General features: G+C 38.0%; 2 protein-coding genes and 1 pseudogene across 2 annotated transcripts in view; all 3 read left to right on the plus strand.

Moving 5' to 3' along the window:
• LOC113576700 (low choriolytic enzyme-like) overlaps positions 1-4,460 on the plus strand; it is a 5,748-nt gene extending 1,288 nt beyond the window's left edge. The window contains exons 2-10 of the mRNA XM_035521093.1: positions 646-726; positions 858-861; positions 1,000-1,065; positions 1,674-1,829; positions 2,856-2,973; positions 3,394-3,572; positions 3,756-3,837; positions 4,025-4,149; positions 4,411-4,460. Of these exons, the coding sequence (XP_035376986.1) occupies positions 655-726; positions 858-861; positions 1,000-1,065; positions 1,674-1,829; positions 2,856-2,973; positions 3,394-3,572; positions 3,756-3,837; positions 4,025-4,149; positions 4,411-4,412 (804 nt within the window). The 5' untranslated portion in view covers positions 646-654 and the 3' untranslated portion in view covers positions 4,413-4,460. The remainder of the gene's footprint in view (positions 1-645; positions 727-857; positions 862-999; positions 1,066-1,673; positions 1,830-2,855; positions 2,974-3,393; positions 3,573-3,755; positions 3,838-4,024; positions 4,150-4,410) is intronic.
• Positions 4,461-9,921: 5,461 nt separating this feature from the next.
• Positions 9,922-12,218, plus strand: LOC118240459 (low choriolytic enzyme-like). Its single transcript, XM_035521094.1, has 8 exons — positions 9,922-9,993; positions 10,310-10,370; positions 10,588-10,734; positions 10,956-11,073; positions 11,382-11,560; positions 11,637-11,718; positions 11,855-11,979; positions 12,132-12,218. Coding segments are annotated over exons 1-8 (786 nt in total). The 3' UTR covers positions 12,134-12,218.
• Positions 12,219-14,959: 2,741 nt separating this feature from the next.
• LOC113576720 lies at positions 14,960-20,347 on the plus strand (annotated as a pseudogene).
• Positions 20,348-23,069: the final 2,722 nt, after the last annotated feature.

Below are 23,069 nucleotides of genomic sequence, written 5' to 3' on the forward strand. Positions count from 1 at the left end.
GATATGCACTTTTAAACATATTCTGCTTGCTTGGCTTCTTTTTTTTGGTCAAGTGAGGTTTTAAAGTATTGGCACATATTCCCAGTAATCCCTGGAATGTTAGGTCAGAAATTATGATGAGAAAGGGTTTTATGGAATGTATTTGGTATTGTCCTGTGTTCTCCGTTTCTGGGGATGAAAGTGAGCTATTCCTGCTTATCAAACACTTGAACAAAATACAATAGAAGTTCAAATTGTGTACAAAATAGTTACTGATGAGTAGCTAAAAAGAATCACTTTTTCCACCATGAGGAACTGACTGATGTCTGATGTCTGAAAAGCACTGATGTCTGATTAAGATGGTTAAAAGTGGCACAAACCACTAGCTCATTCCCAGTAGTGTAAAGAAATGGAGAGTACATAGCAACTTCACAAACTAAAATTCAGGAAAATGATAGATTACAGAACCATCTCATGTTGTGAATATTTGAAGAAACCTGTTCAAATAATGTAGGGGAAATAAAAATCAAGAAATAGCACAAATTTCAAACAAGCTCCTATCACTGCGTAATGTTAAGAAGGAAATGAAAAGAGATGTAACCATAAGAAAGATTCACTGAGAAAGTGAAAGGTGGCACTACTGTACTACTATGGCTGTCCCTACAGGTTGCTGTTATGTTTGCATACAAAGTGACTCTGGGTCTGGTGGCCCTGCTGTTGGTTTACTCCATCAGAGCTGAAGAGGAGGTGATATACACACACACACACACACACACACACACACACACACACACACACGGATGTTAATAAAATATATTTTGCTTCACCCCCAACTCCATCCCACCGCCCTACCACCTCTATTATGACATCATGTCTAGCCTGGTAAGTCACTTTTTTTGGCCAATTTAAATGTCTATATAACGTCATATTGAATTCTAAGGAGGAGCAAGTTAGATACATACATGCCAATGAGATAAATGAATGACTGCTGAATGAGTGCACTGATGTATTGTGTGACAGTGGCTGAGGACACTTCTACTGAGCTGTCTGTTGGTGAGCTGCTGGAGAAGGCTAACAGAAACGTCGGTACGCCAACACGCTGCCCAACACACTGGCTAGTAGGCTAGCTATGCAGCAACACTAACACGAACCTAGTAAGACAGAGAGTAAGAGCAGAACATTACCATGCAATGGGTAAAAATAAACGAAATAATGAACGGAGCATTCTATGAAGGTAGAAGATGTTTTTTAATTTATTTTGTCCTTATGAATTTACAAAGGTGGGTTACATAGATTATTACCACAGGAACAACTTCAGTCATTTTCAGTGAACATTGCCAAACCAAGAGTGTTACAATCCAGGACTATAACTGCTTATGTGATTTTATATTTTAATTTAATTCGGCATTGTGATGCAACTACACTGCAGTGTGTTTGTTTTCTGTGACCAATAAGCAGGTCTAGACTAATTATATATCTTCTATTTCTTTTTTCATAATAGTAGTATCTTGACTCTTTTTTGTTTTGTGTGTGTGTTTGTAGAGATTTTCAAAATTGTTGTAAAGTACACAATTTCCAGAGAAACTGAAGGTCCTTCATCCGCTGTGCAAGCAAAGTGCTTCATATTATAATATATTATATTATATTATATATTGATTGCACAGTGACTGGGCAGAATCTCTTTTGCGTATTAGTGCGTGAAGCAGATGAGCCAAAGGTTATTGGAGACATTGCAGTTGATGATGAAAATGATGAGAGGAACGCTGATCCCTGCACCTCCCAAGGCTGCATGTGGCCCAAATCCAGTGACGGCATAGTCTACGTGCCCTACGTCATCGCCAACCACTTCTGTACGCCGGTGATATTGTACCTCTAACACTCATATACACTGTAAATGCTTTATGTGCCCTAAATCCTCATATACACTGTAAATACTTTATGTGCACTACGTCATCACCACCCACTACTGTACACCTATAATACTGTATCTCTAACACTCATATACACTGTAAATAGTCTACGTGCCCTACGTCATCGCCAACCACTTCTGTACGCCGGTGATATTGTACCTCTAACACTCATATACACTGTAAATGCTTTATGTGCCCTAAATCCTCATATACACTGTAAATACTTTATGTGCACTACGTCATCACCACCCACTACTGTACACCTATAATACTGTATCTCTAACACTCATATACACTGTAAATAGTCTACGTGCCCTACGTCATTGCCAACCACTTCTGTACGCCAGTGATATTGTACCTCTAACACTCATATACACTGTAAATACTTTATGTGCCCTAAATCCTCATATACACTGTAAATACTTTATGTGCACTACGTCATCACCACCCACTACTGTACACCTATAATACTGTATCTCTAACACTCATATACACTGTAAATAGTCTACGTGCCCTACGTCATTGCCAACCACTTCTGTACGCCAGTGATATTGTACCTCTAACACTCATATACACTGTAAAATAGTCTACGTGCCCTACGTCATCGCCAACCATTACTGTGTGCCTGTGCAAATGCATCCCATGCCCTCAAACTCACAGCTGCAAGTTAAACCTAACCCAGTTTTAACTTAGTTTGCATTTACTTTGTGAGGAACAGAATATCCCCTTCTATGTCTCCTTTGGATTAATAAACACATTAGTAATGATAGATGATAATTGCTCTAATTGTAGAACTGGGTAACGTGTATTTTTAAGTTCTTATCTTCTACCATTTTGGAACCAGAATAAGGTGACTTCAGTGGATATAATTTGAGGTTGAGGTTCTTTCCTGCTTCATCTTGGAAGAAAGTAATTCTACTGCAGTTCTAGTCTAGACCAAAATTAATCTGTCTTTCCTCCCATCAGCCTCCCGTGAGCTGCAGGTCATTCAGCGTGGTCTGGACTCCTTCTCCTCTGTCTCCTGCATCCGTTTCAATCCCCACTCTAATGAGAGGGACTACCTCAGCATTGAGTCTCGCAGTGGGTACGTATCACAGGAATAGAAACAAATGTGTATTAAGAATAGGAAATCTGATCAGCAGTCAGAATAATAAGAAACCACAAAACTAAAATCTCAACAGCACCAGATTTGAATATGCTTCAAAATGATCAATTAGAAGAAGATTTAAATTTATAACCTGCGATTTCTAGAATGATTTGTATCAACTTTAATCTGCATAATCATTCATCAAATTTCTCCAAGGATGCCAAAAGAAATGGACACTAGGTTCTGGTTTCTATAGCAAAGGGACCACAGAATCACTGCAGCATCAAACATATATTTCAGATTAATTAGAATTGGTATATCAGAATTTAGCTCAGTACTTCAACATGAAAAATTTGCAAATTCAAACTAGATCCAGAGAGCTTCTTTGTTAAGTTTTACTCCTTGTTTACCTGGCAGATGCTACTCTTATGTGGGTCGCCGTGGTTATGCCCAGACAGTGTCTCTAGACCGTAACGGCTGTATCTACCACCACACCGTCCAGCATGAGCTTCTCCATGCTCTGGGCTTCAACCATGAACAGTGTCGCAGTGACCGTGACAACCACATCCGTGTTGTCTGGGAGAACATTATTGATAGTAAGCCCAAATTTCAATACCATTGTCTAAGCTTCAAGATTTCAAAAGTGATATATCGCCCTGCTTTCGTTAAGTTTTTTAATCCAAGCCTAATTCTGTAAAATGATTTAGACCATTAAGAATTTTGCAATATTCTGTAAGGCCACAACTTAATGCTTCAGTTTGTTTTGCATCATTTGACAGGCTACAAGTATGCTTTTGACAAGATCAACACTTTGAATCAGGGAACACCCTATGACTACAATTCCGTCATGCAGTACCACAGGTCAGACACCCATCAAACTGCTTGTATTATTCAATTCCATTCATCTTACAATATTACAATACCAAATCTTGACTTAATGTTGGTAATCGATTTTTAGTGAAATTTGGCATCACTGAAATCCAGGATTATGGGTTTCGGGGTTGGGATGGCTGGGTTCCAGAGACTGAGCTCATTTCATGTATTTCAGAACTGCATTCTCTAAGAATGGTCTGCCTACCATGGTCCCCATCCCCAACAGCAATGTAGCCTTTGGCCAGGCAACGCAGATGAGTCAAAATGACATCACCAGAATCAACAGACTCTACAAGTGCTGTGAGTACCATATTAGCTCCATCTTACTTCTATAGTGTTAAAGATTCATGCCCACGGTGCAGTAACTTGCAGTGCAGTAACTAAAACTAATTCTGTGTTTCACATTCACAATGCAAAAAGTCACTGGATAACATTCAGATATTTAGCATATACCTACAATAAATGCCATCAGAGTTTGATGTTATCTTTTTTATTATTATTTAATTGATTACCATTTCTATTATAACAGATTTTCAGATTAATTTGTTTTTTACTCCTCAGAGAACTTTATTCACAGTCCAGCCAGAAACCACAAACAGGGAAGACTAACAGAAAAAAAATTTATATCTATGCCTTACACAAATACATTCATTTTGAAAATAAATACAATCAATATAAATTAAATTAATTAAGCAAATGAATTCAATCTTGCCTGCATATTTACTGAATCATGAGTTCTGAATAGACAGCAGGCTGTACCGCTCCCAATTTAACCCCTTCCACCCCAAGGACTGACCACTGGATCCAGACTATCAATTCTTCTTCTTGTAACTATATTTTTCATATTAATTTCAGGGTACTTATTAAGAAATGTACAGTAATTACTGAATAATATGTCTTAAGGTTCAATACTAAATAATAAGTCTGGGCCTTTAAAAGTTAACATATGTATGTTGCATGCACACTCAGTCTTAGACATTACTTTGGTCATATATCATTTGGTCCCTGAAAGTATTAAGGCCTGAATAAATTACTGTTTTAAAATACGCCCATGAAATAAATAAAAAGGAATCCTGAAATAGATCAAAGTTGTTCTGTTTGAGAAGATATTTAATAAAATGGTTGATAACTGTGGTGATTGTGAGTTCAGCTCCCAATCAGACATGTAATGGCAATAATAAACATGGCCCTAATAAAATGTATATATTGTAATCTTCTTGTTATCATTTTGCATGAACAGAATGAGCAATCAGAAAACCTTTTCTAAAATATGAACATAGTACTGGAGAAATGTTTTGCAACTACTAATGATATGCACTGATTTACATGATGTATTTTTATCTCAACAGGGCCTATTTTATTTTGAGAGTCTAAATGACCATTTGATCAATCTAAAGCCTTTAACAGCACTACTCTATACCTAACAAATTCCAAGTGTCTTACTTTTGTGATTATTGTACTTTTTTGTATTAATAAAGCATTACACTCAAGTCTGACACTCCAAAGGGCTTCATTAACATGTACATGTAATGAGTTGTATGTGGTTCTTCGCTGTCTTGGGCCTGGTTGTCTGTCATCTGGGCCTGAATTGGGACTGGCTAAAATGATTAGTCAAACAATTCATTGGACTCAGCTAAAGAGCCATATCTGAATCTGACGCTCTCTCAAGTTGGACACCTAGGCACCATAATCATATACTCTTACACCGTGTTCAATACATGGACTTTTGTAGGTAGGAACACCTTATATTAAATAGCATTAAATTGACAGATGATCAGCCTGCTGTATGAAAAAAAAAGTAAATCCCATCAGAATAGCCACCATAGAAATACACCAGTCAATCAAAATTAAAAACTTGAAACTGTTATAATTAGCATCTGTTTCATGTAGAAATGCATTTATTAATAGACAAATCCACCCAACTCATGACTATGTAGTGCAGTGCTATTCTCTAAGTGCCAATTTGAAAACTGCAGTGGACTCTTATAGCTCCTCCTCCTTTCGCTACATAGAGTAGGTACTGACTGCTGAGTGCTAAAGGTGTCCCGCTTTCCTCATTTTTAGGCAGTTTGAGTATATCATCAAATATTAACAGACAACCAGTGAATCAGCATTAGATTCATCAGTGCCCAAGGCTCACTGATGCATGTGGGGAGTGAAGGCTAGCCTTTGTAACATTAGGCGGTTAGGAGGCGGACGCATATGCTGAGAAGAGCGAGATTTATTATGGGCAAATCCAGAATCGTAATCAGTAGACCAGTCCAGGGTCACAGAGCCAGTGTGTAGAGTATGAGAATACATCATAACCAAAACAAAACACGATGAAAAAGGGGAGGCAGGCTATAACAAAAATGTAAGGAACGATAAGAACACTTAACTAACACTAGCGAATAACAAAACCGGCAGAGAAAACACAAGGCTTGGAACATGAAGAGCGGCTGAGATTAACACACAGCGGCTAGGATTTAGAACAATAACCAGCAAATACACGGGCAACAAGACAGGGATTAAATACACGAACTAACAAGAATGAACAGGACAAAGGTGCTACAATAGATGGGTGGAGATAAACAAAACACGGAAGCAAGACAGATGCACGAGACAGGGTAACCATGACAATAAGGATGCTAGGAAGGGCCAAACGTGTCTGGTCCTGTCCTACAGAACAGCTACTGTAGCACAAATTGCAGAATACACAGTGCATCACATCTTACTGCGGATGGGGCTTTATTGCTACAGACCAGTCTGAGAGCCCGTGCTTAGCCCGGTCCACAGCCAAAAATGCCTACATTGGGCACATGAGCATCAGAACCATGGAGCAATGAAAGAAGGTGCGGATAACCAGGTGCGTGTGCATCGCTCACCTGTGGAAGAGAAGGCTTTGAGCAATGTTCTGGGAAACCCTGGGTCCTGGCATTCATGTGGATGTTACTTTGACACGTACCATATACCTAAAAGTTGTTGCAGACCAAGTACTTCACTTAATGACAACAGCTTTCCCTAATAGCAGAAGCCTCTTTCAGAAGGATAATGTTCCTTGCCACACAGCAAAAATTGTTCAGGAATGATCTGAGGAATATGACAGAGTTAAATGTGTTGACTTGGCCTCCAAATTCCCCAGACCTCAATCTGATTGAGCATCTGTGGGATATGCTAGAAAAAACAAGACCTTCTATGGAGGCCCCACCTCACTACATACAGGACTTAAAGGATCTGCTGCTAACATCTTTGGGCCAGACACCACAGGACAGGAGTCATGTGGAGTCTATGCCTTGATGCATCAGAGCTGTTTTGGTGGTGAGGTAGACCTACACAATATTGAGCAGGTGATTGTTAATGTTATGGCTGATCAATGTAAAGACACATAGTGCTCTTCTCACTGCTCTTCTCACCTTAACGTTTAACCACTGATGCAAATACTATAGAATAAGAATAGATGTATGGATATTACAAATTGCAGTAGAGTTCTGAGATGACCCCAAGACTTCACTGTCAAAGAATCTCCACTAACTTCTTAGAAATGAGAGCCATATTGTAGACAATTTCAATGCAAAGTGCTGACTGGATGATCCTGTGGGCTTAAGTAGGGAGGGTGTAATGAGGTGCAGGTGTGTGTGCTAATTAATGATGTGTGGGTGATAGGCTATGTGTGTATGTGTTTGGTTGGGTGTGGCCCACACTCCGGCCCACACTATATATATATATATATATATATGAACCCTTGCACCAAGCTCTACAACAGAGCTGCAGACCTGAGACTGAAGATGGACACCAATAGTAGTAGACAACCAAGTAAAGTACCTGAAAGGCTGCTGGATGATGTGACTGCAGCAGTACGGATGACCATTACTGTGACCATCACTGAGACCAACCAGCTGATATATGTCATGGCAACAGTAATACTTGAGATGCTTGGCTACAAGATGAACATCATCAAAAAGCAGAATCCTCCGTGGATAAGGAGGGTAAAGGCCAAGATATGGGCAACACAGAGAGAAGTTAGCCAGCTATCAGAAATGCAGAAAGGCATGATGAAAGTACCTGAGAAGTATAAGTACAAGCTGTTCAAACCTGAGGCTCTGGAGACTGCCAAGCAAAGATTAACAGCTCTGGCAGCCTGCCTGAAATGGTACACAAGAGAAGTAGAAGCCAGGAGATCAATAAGACATCCAACGTTTGCTCTCTGTGCCAGGGTAACAGCATGAAAACACACCCACCAATGCTGGAGATTGAACAATACTGGAAAAGCATATGGGAGGCCAACATGGGAATCCCACAGGCAAATGGGAACCATGAAGAGGCCAGAAGGAAAGCAGCTACAGCCAATTACCTACAAAGAGTGAGGCCACTCCTGAGAAGTCAGCTGATTGGGAAGATAAAGATCCAGGCTATCAACACCTACACTCTGCCAGTCATCAGATACCCCGCTGACATATTAGGCTGACCAAAGGAGAAGATAGAAGCCACTGACATCAACACAAGGAAACCCCTCACAATGCATGGAGGGTTCCATCCCAAATCCAGCACTCTGAGACTGTGCATTAAGGGGAATGAGCGGAGCCAAGGACTAGTGAGCATCAGAGCCACTATCCAGGATGAAACCACCAAGATACAGGAGTACAGCAGGAAGACGGCCCCAAGTAATAAAGTGCTTAATGAGTACCATGAGACTATGTCGGGCCTTCAGGCTCCCAGGCCTCTGGTAGAGGACCTGAGCTTTGAAAGAAAACGAGACCTCCTGGAGGAGGACTACTGGGGAATTTATACATATATAAAGAAGATTCCAGAAATGTAACTGCAGTGCACTGTAGTAAGAGATGTAGAGATTTTCAAAATTGTATTGAAGTGCACAAGTTTTCCAGGAAAACACAAAATAGGATGTTTCAAACTGAGGTCCTTTATCAGCTGTGCAAGCAAAGTGCTTCTGAATTTGTAAGAGGAGGAACCAGTTAATATGTGAGAAAGTAGATGTTTAATCATATTGTTCATTCCATGAGGTTCTAAAGTTCCAGTTCTTTTTCTTTGAGTTTCCTAATTTCATTGCTGCCATAGCAATAACTGGCAATGCAAACATACATGTCATTAATGCAATGACTATTACTATTAAAAGGGAAATGTCAAATCCTTTAGTCTGATAGTCTGAAGGTGTTCAGCAAACCGATCAGCAAGCCTACTCTTGATTTCTCCATTATAAAGCTAATTATCTCTTGCAAATAAAACAGCAGACAACTCCTACAGTAATGCATGGGCAGGAATGGATGATGACAATTGATCCTTTTGTCCCAGTTGATTTAGTGGCTGTTAATAAATGTACATTTAGCACTTTTATAGCAGTTGGAAGCTGCAGTACCACACTTATTATCTGAATGGGCATTTATCTCACTCTTGACAGCCATGTCTTTGATACAGTATATATAATTTTAATCAGTTTTATTTAAAATGACTTTGTTTGACCTAGGTATGCTTATATAAAGACATATAAATCTATTACCATTATATATATATATATATATATATATATATATATATATATATATATATATATATATATATATATATATATATATATATATATATATAATTAAATGTTATAACAAAAAAGTGATGGGTTAGTTAATAAGGAGCTTATCCAAAAGAGAGGACCATTGCTAAGAGATGTCTTTGCTTGTGTGGAACCATTAGGGAAAACGACACCTGCTTTCTGTACATCAAGGCTATGCATATTTAAACTTGATAAACTTTCCTATATGTTAACATATTCCCAAGGAACTTTTCTTTTACATTCATATGTAAAGATAAGCTTTTGCTGGAGTCAGCAACTCCTGTTATTATGTTATGTACTCAGAAAAAAAAAAAAATATATATATATATATATATAAACCCCTCTATCTCCCTGACACTGTATGTCTCATTTCTTCTTGGAGGTCTGCGGTAAGAGTGCCTGCCTTCCTAATGTGTCTAATCTATTTATGACATGTCTAAATGTTGTACAGAATCTTTTTGGTTGATACATTATGCACACTAATGGTGCTGCTGGATGCTTGGTCCCCCCACAGGTCACCACTGGCTGTGATGTTTGTGTTCAAGGTGACTGTGGGTCTGTTGGCCCTGTTGTTAGTAGGCTCTGTCAGAGCCAAGGAGGAGGTGAGAGAGACAGATGCAAAAACACACGCACACACAAAGTTTAGTCAGTATTCCGGAAACGAGAGGAGATTAATATTTACCAACATGTTACTCTGTAACTTTTATTACTCCTTTTAGCATGTAGTGAACTAATGTGTTGTCTCTATTTTTTATGTGCCATTTGACATCTCAACTAGCCTGGTAGGTCATCAAGGATGAAAATTAAACATTTCATTCCAATATCTAACTAAATGTATGACACTCAAATATTAAAGGAAGATAGAGATCTGCAGTGAACACAGAGGAGAATGATGTGCTGATGTGTTTAATCTGATAGTTGCTGGATATTCCTGAGCTGTCTGTGGGAGAGTTGTTGGAGAGAGCTAACAAAGACATCAGTATGTGCACACAGACAACTCTTCATAGTTTCAATAGCACACAACACTAACATTGGACATTGCATTTTACAAATAGAATGATTGACTACCATGGTATTAATAGCATTAATAGTCTTTTTAGATCTAATAATATCACTTATATCACTAGGACTGTAAGTACGAAACAACAGTTATTATTAGCTAATATTAGATATTTACCAATTCTGTTCTGAATTAGTTTGTAACTTTGATGAGCCTGAGCTCATTGATGACATTGCTGTTGATCCCAAGAGGAACGCCGATCCCTGCACCTCCCAAGGCTGCATGTGGCCCAAGTCCAGTGACGGCAAAGTCCACGTGCCCTACGTCATCGCCAACCACTTCTGTACGCCGGTGATATTGTACCTCTAACACTCATATACAATGTAAATAATCTATGTGCCCTAAATCCTCACCAACCACTGAGCAGTGAGTTCAATAAGTGCTGAAAAATATTACTGAACATTTTGAATGTACTGTGTTGTGTCACTGTGGCCCTCAGTTTAAAGTAAAGTGACTGCGACTGGATACAAAATATGTACTGACATCTGATCTCTGCACGTTCAGCCTCCCGTGAGCTGCAGGTCATTCAGCGTGGTCTGGTCTCCTTCTCCTCTGTTGCCTGCATCCATTTCAGGCGCCGCTCCAATGAGAGGGATTATATCAGCATTGAGTCTTGCAATGGGTATGCACTATAGTTACACTCACTGTTAGCATGAAAAACATTTCTTTACATACATACATCTCAATCTGAATCATGCATCCATCCATCAACCATCATCCATCATCCAGACATCTGAATCAAGAATAAGGTTTAGGCTCAAAATCATTATCCCTGGGGGCCTAGTTGTTCCATCTCTATTATAACTGGTATATCAGAATTTAGTACTTCAATCTGAATATGTAAGGTTCAGACTCAAAATACAGATCAGCAAATTCCAATTAGATCCAGAGAGCTTCTTTGTTAAGTTTTACTCCTTGTTTACCTGGCAGATGCTACTCATTCGTTGGTCGCCGTGGTTATGCTCAGACAGTGTCTCTGGACCGTAATGGCTGTATCTACCACCACACCGTCCAGCACGAGCTTCTCCATGCTCTGGGCTTCAACCATGAACAGACCCGCAGTGACCGTGACAACCACATCCTTGTTGTCTGGGAGAACATTATTGATAGTAAATTTCAATTACAACTGTCTAAGCTTCAAGATTTCAAAAGTGATATATATACATAATTTTTTTTTCACATCAGACATGAAGCACAATTTCAACAAGATTGCTACCCTCAACCAGGAAACTCCCTATGACTACAACTCGGTCATGCAGTACCACAAGTCTGTCACACAACACACAACACCACTACTTCATATTTCTTATATAGTAGAATATCTATTTTCAACTTCATTTATAGTGTGAAAACATCTGTGGAATTTAAACAGAAAAGATGATAGACTATGTTTGTCATTTCAGAACTGCATTCTCTAAGAATGGTCTGCCTACCATGGTCCCCATCCCCAACAGCAATGTAGCCTTTGGCCAGGCAACGCAGATGAGTCAAAATGACATCACCAGACTCAATAGACTCTACAAGTGCTGTGAGCATCTGACAACAAATTACACTATTTATTCATTTCAGCAGTATTATAATTTGTGCTACATTTCAGGTCAAGATCTGCAAGTAGCAAAACAAAATAAATGAAGTAAGGTGAAAATGATTGTTTCAGACCAAACCTCTTTGTTTTTGCAGAAACTACCATAGAAGGCTGGTCTTCCTGGAGGATGCTGTAGCGACTTGTCTTTGATCATAGTGCTCGACATAGTGCTTTAACAACAAAATCCGTAACCAAAGTTCCCAGCTCTCTAACAAAATCAATTGTATGGAGGGTTAGAACTGTGTTGAAATGAATTTAAATGTATAAGGGATGCAAAATATAGCTAACCTTTCTATTTGAAATTCATTTTACAAAATGTATAAAATTCTACATTATAAACCCATATTTTTACTATAGCTAAATAAGGAAATGCTTAAAAACACAATAATTTTTGCTATTAAATTATTTTAAGCAACATTGTTCACAGTCAGTTTGCTTCTCTGTTCTCTGATTAATGGGATTTTGTCTATATTTACTCCTCCATCCTTCAAATGCATTCATTCATCAGTAGCTTGAAATGATCAAGCTGTCAATGATCAGAAATTTAAATGATCAGAAGCTTTTTTCTTGTTAATCTTATCATGACGATTCAGTGTTATCACAAACCAAATGACTGCCAGTTTTTGATCATTTAAAGCATCTTTTATCAAAGCAGCCACCTATGGATATTACAGAGGTGTGTGCAAACTAAACACTGCGTGCAAATGTCCATAAAACAACCCATGTCAGACTGTTACAAGAATGTACATTTGAATACATGTATACTTGGCTATAATATTTAGAAACGTAAACCATCGCACAATCATTGCATAGTGTCTTTGACTTTTAATTAAATATATTTATATATATTTAAAAATATCTAATGTGATATTATTATTAGAGAAAGAAATATTTCAATCAATAATATTAATTATATCAAGAACTATAGCCAAAAAAACGACTTTTTGTGGTAGCACCACTGAGTAGTAACGTATTCTGTTCCTTCTCATATCCTTCACTTAAGCAGTCAGTATAGTGCAATCACTGGTAAACCTTAAATAATTCTTCCTAGCCTGCAACATCCAGTAAATGCCCCAAAGTCAGATCACTGTCATTTGCTGCAATTAGTCATTTTTTTTCTTCAACAGTTACTATTTTTAAGAATACAGTATGCATTGAGTGCATGTGAAAAGTTGTTCTATTGCATCAGTAAAAAATGAATGAAATCTCATCTGTAGCAACTGGGCACACACCTGAGGTCATTCTTTGTTATTCAGGGTAAAATGAGAATGTGAGTCATTTCAAACTGGATGGTTTAGTACAGTCAAACCAGTTGGCTTGGTACAGTGACTTACAGTAGTATTAGCAGAGCTCTGAGGTCACAAATTTCACATTTTGCTAAATATTTGTGCATTATTGCTTGGTCACTTTGAGATTTTCTCAATATTTTTGCTCAAATAAAGCTGTGTTTGTATATACAATATACAAGCTTAGGCTTGTATATTAATGTCATATTTATGCATGTAAGTCTGCTAAAATATGTTAATACCTTGTTTAAAATCAGTACCAATCACTAGTTGGAGTGTTATAACTATAATGGCATGTATATGGAAAACCTACCTCAAAGGAGGCATAAAACTTCACTCCCCACTATCCCAGCTAAGGCAGAACATTCCCCTCATCTTGACGAATATTATATGAAGTTTCTGACAAAGATAAGAAGAAACATTCATAATATAATGTAAATGGAACGTCTCATCTCCTGTCTGCTTTACCTGGTAAAGCTCAGAGTGGTAGCAGGCTGAGAAGATCAGCCCAGACTTTTCTATTCCCTGCAACAGATTCCAGTTCCTCCTGTGGCACACCCAGAGTCTCCATGGCCAACTGGGGTATATTATCTTTCCAGCAGGTCCAGAGTCTGCCTCTGGACCTTGTTCTAGTGGGACATGTCTGAAACATCTGTAGTGAGAACCCATCAGGGCTTTTTATATATATATATATATAAATATATATGTGTGTGTGTGTCACGGGATGCTCCCCCCCAAGTCACGTGGTATAGTCTGCTGCGTGCAGGGGGTTTCACCTTGTTTGTAACCACACCCTTTGTAAGTGCATGCACCTGTACGGGGTTTAATGTCTTGTGTCTTTTGTCTATTTAAATCTCTCACAGTGTGTGTACTGTGTTGGTAATTGTAAGTCTGCAGTTGTATGTAAATACTTGTGCGTAGTCCGTGTTAAAATATTATTGTAGTCTGTGTTTAGTTAAATGTATACGTAATGTCTGACATTAATGTTGTGTGTGAGTGTCACCGTTATTCGTGTGTGATGTCAATAAATGTCTCACTATATCGAGGGAGTCTGTGCATCCTGCTCCACGCCCTTCGGCACTCGGGCCAGCAGATTCGTTACAATATATATGTAGTTTTTTTTTTTCTTTGTTATTGTTATAATCGATAATATGGCAAGAAAAGTAACTAAGCAAAGAAAAATGTCAGTCCCAAATTACCTTAAGAAGTGATGGACAGTTAGGAGAATAGGAATGTTATTGTCCTGTTTTGAAATGCATTGCATGTTCCTTTAAGAAGTATGACATTCCACCTTCTGTGGAAAATAAATGTGTGGAATAAAAGTTGTTCTGGTGTAAATAAGTGAAAAGTGCCTGATTTATTTCAGTCCACCTAACCTTATTAGAGCTTTTGGGTTAGATATAGGCATATAACATTGGGCAGCAAGTTTTCAGACCTATTGTACACAGTGAACTGGGCAAGTGAATATTGCCTCATTCGAGTTGTAGATCTTGTGAACACCACAAACTCCTTAAGGAAGGACCTGACCTGACTATCACCCACACGCTGGAGGATGTTCCATTCTGTGAACAGATTGAGGAGCAAATGTATGTGACACCAGGAGGGAGCAGTGTAAGGACTGAAAAAGAGCCTATAACATGTCGGACAAAAATGGCATAAGGATGCTAAAGAGAAATCCAATGGAAAGGAGCAGGCAGAAAAACATAAACAAGACAAACACTGCTACAGGTGTAGGACAGGTTGTTTCTGCTATACCTGTCGGGGTATGCAGGGAATGGGCAGAGACAGCCATGAATCTTGAGCTAGTAAAAGTGGTCACACACACTGCAGCAGAGACAAACATGCAGCAGTGTGTATAGGCACAGTACCCAGAGGTGTTCCATGGTGTAGGTACACTGAAAACCAACAGAGTCTCTCTTTATATAGACCCCATGTTCAGACAGTGGCATAGCCACTAAGCCACATACTGTGTAAAGATAAAAGAGTTGATATAGACATTGATATGGACATTATTGAAACTCCTAGTGGTCCCTCACCATGACATAATCCAGTGATTATTGTACCTAAAGATAATTTTGAAATTAGGCCTTTTTTTGATAGCTAAACCATTATTATAGAATATTATCCCATTATCATAGAATGTTATCCTGGGTATTTAGCAAACTGGATTTAAAACAGGGTTATTTCCAATTGGAGCTAATGTCAGACTCATGCCAGATCACAACAGTTACTGTTCATACAGAGTGTATAAAAACAAATGGCTTCTATTTGGTGTATCATCTACCAGTTAGTCGTACCGACACGAGATTGCCTCTGCTCTAGCTGGCACTGAGGGAGTCCAAAACATATCAGATGTCACCATTGTACACGCACCAAACTAGTCAACACATGACCAGTGACTGCATGCTGTCATGAGACATCTTCAGGAATGCGGACTGACTGAATCCTGAGAACTGGAAATTCAACACAGGTCACTTAATCATCATGGGTAGTCTGCTCACACAGAAGGGAACTGGACATACCAAGGAGGGAGTGTGAGCTTTGGTGGAAGCCAAAGAGGCAGAAAATGTCTCATTGCTGAAAAGCTTTCTTGGTCTTGTTAGCTACAACAGCAGGTTGATTCTACAATTCACAACCCTCTCAGTGTTCAGTTCTGAACAAAGAAAATCATTCAGTGCTTTACAAAACACAGAAACCTACAATGTATTCAAATATTCTGTAACTCCTAAAGATAGACTTTTAAACTTTTGGAGATTTTAAACAATTTTCTCAGTGTCTAAATGATTTCTCTTGTCTTACAAGCACTTTTCTTCCTCATGAAATGCATGTCTACTTTCCATCATTCATGTGTATTCTCACCATTGTTTATAATCTATCATCTACTATAATAACTACACTATACTATATACTATAACACTACAATATATTATAATACTAGTCTTTGCACAGGTAATGTTGCACCGCTGTTTTGCCAGTAGTTTTGGTAACTAATACACTTGTTTATTCTTAGTGGGTGTGGTTTAAGAAATCAAATGTTCACAGTTGCAATGCTGTGTTTGTGTATTAGCACAAACAAACAAATCTACCTATTGGTAGATTATAGTCTGATCACAAATGTGTTTAATATCACTTAAATTTCACTTTCCCTTGTCAGTGGGACTGCCTCAATATTTCCATTATAAACACATTAGCATTTACTGGGGCTTTTACCAGTGACTCCACTTCTGGGTTCTCACTGGATCCTCAGTGTATTCAAGCTGTGCAGCTCCATCAGGTGTTGCACCTGTCTCTGCTTTGTCTCTGTGGTCTCCATGCATCATGCATCTCCTTTGTTTTAGAGAAAACCCCTATAGAAAAACCCTATTAAAAACCCTATTAAAAAAACCCTAATAGCTATAAATAGTATTTATAATATCTATGAAATAAGATTTCAAATAAATTTCAAATATGACTTGCCACAATGTTGCCTGTACATGAAACTGAATTGAATTAAAAACAGAATTATTGCCAAAATTATAATCAAAATCCTGGACTTTAGTTATGCACTATACTTTTTGTATAGATAACATTTTTTGTATAGATAGATACATGTTCAGTAAAGAGAAATTAGATTTTTATCCAAGCTATTCCTATAACTATTGCATTAATATTTTTGAATATTTATCTAGTATATATACCTGATTTTCATAAACACTTAATTTGTTACTGCCTTTAGCCTCCCTTAGCTTTCGATAAAAGACTTTGAGAAACAATGGAATGAGAACACAGGTCAACAGTGCACCCAGAATTTAATTAATGAATCATTAATATAAATGTACTGATGTGTTCTGTTTGATAGTTGCTGAGGATATTCCTGAGCTGTCTGTGGGAGAGTTGCTGGAGAGAGCTAACAAAGACATCAGTATGTAGACAGATACAGTTTCAGTGCTACACAAGAATAATAACTCTGCAATTAGGCAGAATGTTCAGTTAGCCTTTACCAATAAAATCAGATGTAAATTTATATATTTCATTGATACATACTTTTCCTTTAAATGGTACACTGATAAACTCTAATGATAATGGTGTGAAACCTTAGGACACATACACACTCATACCTGTGCACACCTGGAGTGCTTACTGGACAGGTGTAAAAGGTTCATTGTTTAAATCAGCTGTGTAAGATCTCTGCATTCGTTCGTGACTTTGATGAGCCTGAGCTGATTGATAACATTTTTGTTGATGCCAAGAGGAACGCTGATCCCTGCACCTCCCAAGGCTGCATGTGGCCCAAGTCCAGTGACGGCAAAGTCCACGTGCCCTACGTCATCGCCAACCACTTCTGTATGCCGGTGATATTGTACCTCTAACACTCGAATATACTGAAAATAGTTTAAGTGTTCTAACTTATCGCCAACCACTACGCTAGTGATATTTTACCTCTAACACTCATATACACTGTAAATGGTCTATGTGCCCTATGTCATCACTAGCCACTAATGTACACCTGTGATGGGCTCGATTATTATCCAATATTTCTAAATCAATATAGGGATGGAGAACCTGCCTGCAGTACTGTGAACTAGTTCTGATTCATTTGCAGTCTGTTACTCCTAGACAGATATCAGACAGTCAATTTTATAACTGCCATTATGTCTTTTCAGCTTGGACAAAGCGGCTCCAACTGTACAAAAATATTTACTGAAATCTTGTCCCTCAGCCTCTCGTGAGCTGCAGGTCATTCAGCGTGGTCTGGATTCCTTCTCCTCTGTCTCCTGTATCCACTTCAAACATCGCTCCAGTGAGAGGGATTATATCAGCATCGAGTCTCGCAGTGGGTATGCATTATAGATGTGATCCCATTTATGTTGAAAATCAGACAAACATTTTCCTTTGCTACATTTACAAAACATGCACTTTTTACTGCTGTTTAGTGTTTAGTCCTAATTAGACTATCACCAATAGTTAGTTATAATTAGTTTCAAATATCAAAAAAAACTTTGCAAAGTTCTTACAGTAACTATGAGAGTTGAAACAACAGTGGCACACTGTTACAAAGTTTAGAAAATTATTGTTGTTTTTTTTTAAACTTTTATTTATTTTTTTATTTGCACACAGCAAAAAGTACTAGAGGAGATTTTTTTTATTCAAAAGCTTTAGTTCATTCTTGCATTTGCAATGTGTATTTGCATTTAAAATATGAAACTTTGCTTGTAGAACTTTACTTGCAGAAGTAAATGGGTTTAGAGCCATTTAAAAGATTAAATTCTTGCTGGAGTTAATTTCATTCTGTGTTAGAATCAAGAAACTGATTAGCATTATTATAGCATTTGAACTGAATCGATGAGCAATATAAAATTCTGAACTAGAATTAAATTGAAATTCAGTATTTTTTCAGTATTTCTGAGAGTAGGGCTATATTACATTACATTGCTACATTGTTTACTCGGCAGTTGCTACTCTAACATTGGTTGCCATGGTAATGCCCAGACAGTGTCTTTGCCGCAGAGTGGCTGTGTCTACCGTAAAACTGTCCAGCATGAACTGACGCATGCACTGGGCTTCAACCACGAACAGAAACACGGTGACTGTGACAACCACATCCGTGTTGTCTGGGAGAACATTATCCCTGATCCCAAGTTTTAACATAGCTCCAAATATAATAGAAATATGCATACAAAATGCCCACTTTTTTCAGATCCAATTTTTGTTTCACATGATCTCAACATTGTTGTAGTGTTGTATTAACATCACCGATTTTGATATCTGAAAAGAAATTTGATAACTGTACATTGAACATGTTCAAAAACTTACAATATTCAATAGCAATTGTTGCATTCCATGGAATGATTGTGATGTTTTGTTTACTGAATGATTCCAATGTTTTGCTTATCATTTGCTTTCCTTGTTAGACAAGAAACACAACTTTGACAAGATCAACACTCTGAATCAGGGGACTTATGACTATGACTACAACTCTGTCATGCAGTACCACAAGTCAGTCCCACTGACCGTTTTGATGGATAATTTAGTTGCTTGATTTATTTTTTTTATCCCAACACTAATCATATGGCTGTGTTAACATTATCCTAATGAGTTTTAAGGAGCAATACGTTCGTATTTCAATGATTCTTCACATTATGAAACAGCCATTATACCAACACCTAGTGGTTTGCATGTTTCAGAGATTCTGTACAAAGTCTATTTTAAACATGGCTGCCTTCATGTGGGGGATCCATTCTGTGGAGCATAAACTGATTATTTGAGGACTACACAGCTATTTGGTTATTCATCTCATGAGCTGAATGTTATAGAAAAAGGTAAAAAAAAATAATAATAATAATCATAAATATTGTTTGCTACTTTTTGGGGATAAAATTACTTATTGCTCCTTAAATATCTATGGAATTTAGAAGTGAAGTCTGATTTTGTGGTTTATTATTTCAGAACTGCTTTCTCTAAGAATGGTCAGCCTACCATGGTCCCCATCCCCAACAGCAACATAGCCATTGGCCAGGCAACGTAGACGAGCCAAAATGACATCACCAGACTCAACAGATACTACAAGTGCTGTGAGTATTTGTATCAATTTCATGTCTAAGAAAGATGATGTCTCCTGAAACAAAGAGATGCAGGTAGGTGCTATGGTACTCACCAAAGTTGTTTTTTGCTATCTATACGGTAGAAAAAAAGCATTTATCAGCATACTGGCGTCAGCGTTACTGAGCTGAGTGTGCTATGTTGCGCAAATTATAAAAAGAAGTCTTAGTGAGTCACTTAATACGGGGCTCAAATGTAAGTGATGAGTTGAAAATGACATCAAGGTTTTTTATACCGACACTTGTGTGATAGGAATGCCATCAATATGTACAATGAAAATGGAGAATTTAGAAAGCACTAACCTAGGGCCGGGCCGGACTGTCCTCCATCCATCGCCCGACTACGCCGCACCACCAGGGCGGGGACCGGCCCTCGTACCAAAGGGCGCTCGGGGTCAGCGGCGATGCCGGCTACCCACCCGACCCGACACGGACCAAGGAGTCTGACGCATGCGCGAGTCAAAGGGCTGTATGAGACACCCTACGGCGTAATGAAGGTGAAGGCTTTGTTTTATCAGTGTTGAATGAGGATGAGGATATTCAGCAAAAAGTAGATGGACACCAACAAATTTTAGCAAAGCAGACTCAGTACTATTCATCGTACAGAAACCAGAATGGAATGGCTCATACAGGTTAGTACTAGTTAGATGATTTTGAAGTTGTGAGCCCACAACTCTTTCCATCACCAAGGCAGATTTCACATGGCTCTGTCACTAGAAAGTGAAGAAGTGTCATGCCTAAGTTTTTAAGTATGGATGAAAGTGTAGCTGTAAATATACCGTGTTGAGTCTACTTATTACTTTGGGATTACTATAATAAATAAATGTTTTATCTGAATATGCTAACAAATTAGCATGCACCTCATTTTACAATATTGGCATTCATTATTGTAAAATGAATACCAATATTGTTGCAGAAAAGGTCTACTGGTTTTCCCATTTAATCTGGCCTATATTAGATTTATTGTAAATGGGATTGTTGAGCAATTTGGCTTTTAGTTTCATTGCAAGGTTCTGGGCTTTCTGTGCAGATGAAGTTTTATATGAAAGTAAAGTTACAAACTTCTACTTCCCATCCAGGAGTTGTTTGGAGAGTGAGCTTTGGTGATTCAGGTTCCAAAGAGGTTTCTTGTAAATATTTTTGCTATTAGTGTCATGAAAGTTAAGATAAATATCATAGGTAAACAGCATGACTCCCCCACCCCCAAACTAAAGATGTTTGTTCATTTTCCATAATTGTATCAGTTAAGTGATCTGCAGCAGTGAGCAATGAACAAGTTTGGATTGTTTTGGTCGTGTGAACATAGATAAGTTAAGTGAGAAGCCCTTTTTAAATGGCTAGCATTAGAGATCATCTGCAAATTCTTATTATTATATGCAATGAAGCGATATTATTGTAAAATGAATTCCAATATTGTTGCACAACGTGTCTACTGGTTTTCCCATATAATGTGGCTAATCTGGTTGGCCTATAGAGGATTTATTTTGGATTTTTTGTCTTTTTTATTATAAATATTATTGGAGAAAGTTACTAGAGACACTTCTAAAAATAAAAGGACTTAAAAACACAACAGATGTCAAATTTCAATAAGATCCAAAAATCCATTTAACTAAAACCCTAACTAGATTACTCCTTATTTTGACTATTCACTGCACCAAAAAAAAAAAAGAAAAAGAAATATACCAGAGAGTATACCATCCTAGCAGGCTACAACCATCTTATTATAAGACAGGAAAAACATCATTGGAGAAATTAGTCACCTGTAACCATTATTAAATAGGAGAGAACTATGAAACATAGGTAGGAATATTTTATGTATCATAATAAAATATACCAAGGGCATATTCTATGTACTACATTACATACCCGCAATGAGCAAATGTATTTCCTGAGCTGCAAATACCTAGGTGTCTCAGTAGAGCCACAACTGGTTTTCTCTTTCTTTTCTCAGCTGCAAACACATTCGCAGCATATGTTTGCAGGTGACAAATTTGCAGCAATTACAATGTGCAATCATGTCAACATGGACCAAGACCAAATAAAAGTTTCCAACACCTTGAATCCATGCCACAAGGAATTAAGTTTGCTCTGAGAGCAATTTGGCTTTCACCCAGCATTAGTACGGTAGTCCTAACAAAGATGGCAGTGATTGTGTGTGTATCTGTCTTCATATGGGTAGTGGGTCTATTCTATATGATATAGAACTTAAGTGTCCTAAATTGTCTTAGTTTCCCTGGGGTTAAAACTAGGAGAAACATGGTGGAGTAGGCTGGTAGGCTATGCATTATGATCTAGAGCATGGTTGCTCAACTCCTGAAAATCTACCATCTTCCCAACTCCTGAAGATCTACCATCTACCTGAAGATTTTAGTTCCAGCGCATAGCAATAGATCCAGAAATTGTGTATAACATTACTGGACATATCACCAGTCCTGTGATATTTAATTTCCCATTATGGCTTATATGCTAAGTACCTGTTCTGCTGGGTAGTGTGAGGATATAATCCACTGACATGTTTGCAGTCTCTTTTTGGAAATAGATTCCTATGTTTTTGCTTTTAAAATTCTGACACTCTCGCAACTGAACTGACATATTCCCTTTTGTATTCTCCTCAAGAAGGGCATGAATGATAAAATCCACAGATTTAGCACAAAGCCACAGCCCTGTAAAAGAGCATCACGTAAACAAGCATAACAAACTTCACATTTTCAAAAAAAAAGCAAACTTGACAGTGTATCACACTGTAATAGCTAAAACAATCAAAACATTAATGCAATTTCCCAGTTCAAGCTCCATGGAAAGAAAGAATTAATACCGGTTTGTAATAACATTTAAGTGAGCAGTTGATGGTAAGAAGGCTTCTCCAGGTTTAAAAACAGCAGAAAGCCGAAGGTTTGTCCTAGAGCACTACCAATATTTATTCCTAAACTGTTTGATTTCACACAAACATTGCAAATCCTCTTTTCACTTAAAGTAAGATCAACATTTCTGGCTCCAAAATGAAAGGTCTGCTGTTCAGTTCTGGTAATATCCGGACAAGTAGCTGCCCTGCAGACCAGCAGAGAGAGCAGAGAGATGCAACGAAACTCCTTTACAAATCCAACTGATCACCTTATCAATTCTCCTCTTTTACTCTTATCAGGCTGTTGTACTTATTAGAGAGTTTGCC

Source organism: Electrophorus electricus, chromosome 21 (genome assembly GCF_013358815.1).
Source record: "Electrophorus electricus isolate fEleEle1 chromosome 21, fEleEle1.pri, whole genome shotgun sequence".
Taxonomy (NCBI): Eukaryota; Metazoa; Chordata; class Actinopteri; order Gymnotiformes; family Gymnotidae; genus Electrophorus; species Electrophorus electricus.

Coding starts and splice junctions, on each gene's coding strand:
- LOC118240459 (XM_035521094.1), top strand. CDS start 9,922: ATGTTTGTGTTCAAGGTGACTGTGGGTCTGTTGGCCCTGTTGTTAGTA. Junction 9,994..10,309: donor CTGTCAGAGCCAAGGAGGAG/GTGAGAGAGACA, acceptor TTAATCTGATAG/TTGCTGGATATTCCTGAGCT. Junction 11,074..11,381: donor AGCATTGAGTCTTGCAATGG/GTATGCACTATA, acceptor TTTACCTGGCAG/ATGCTACTCATTCGTTGGTC.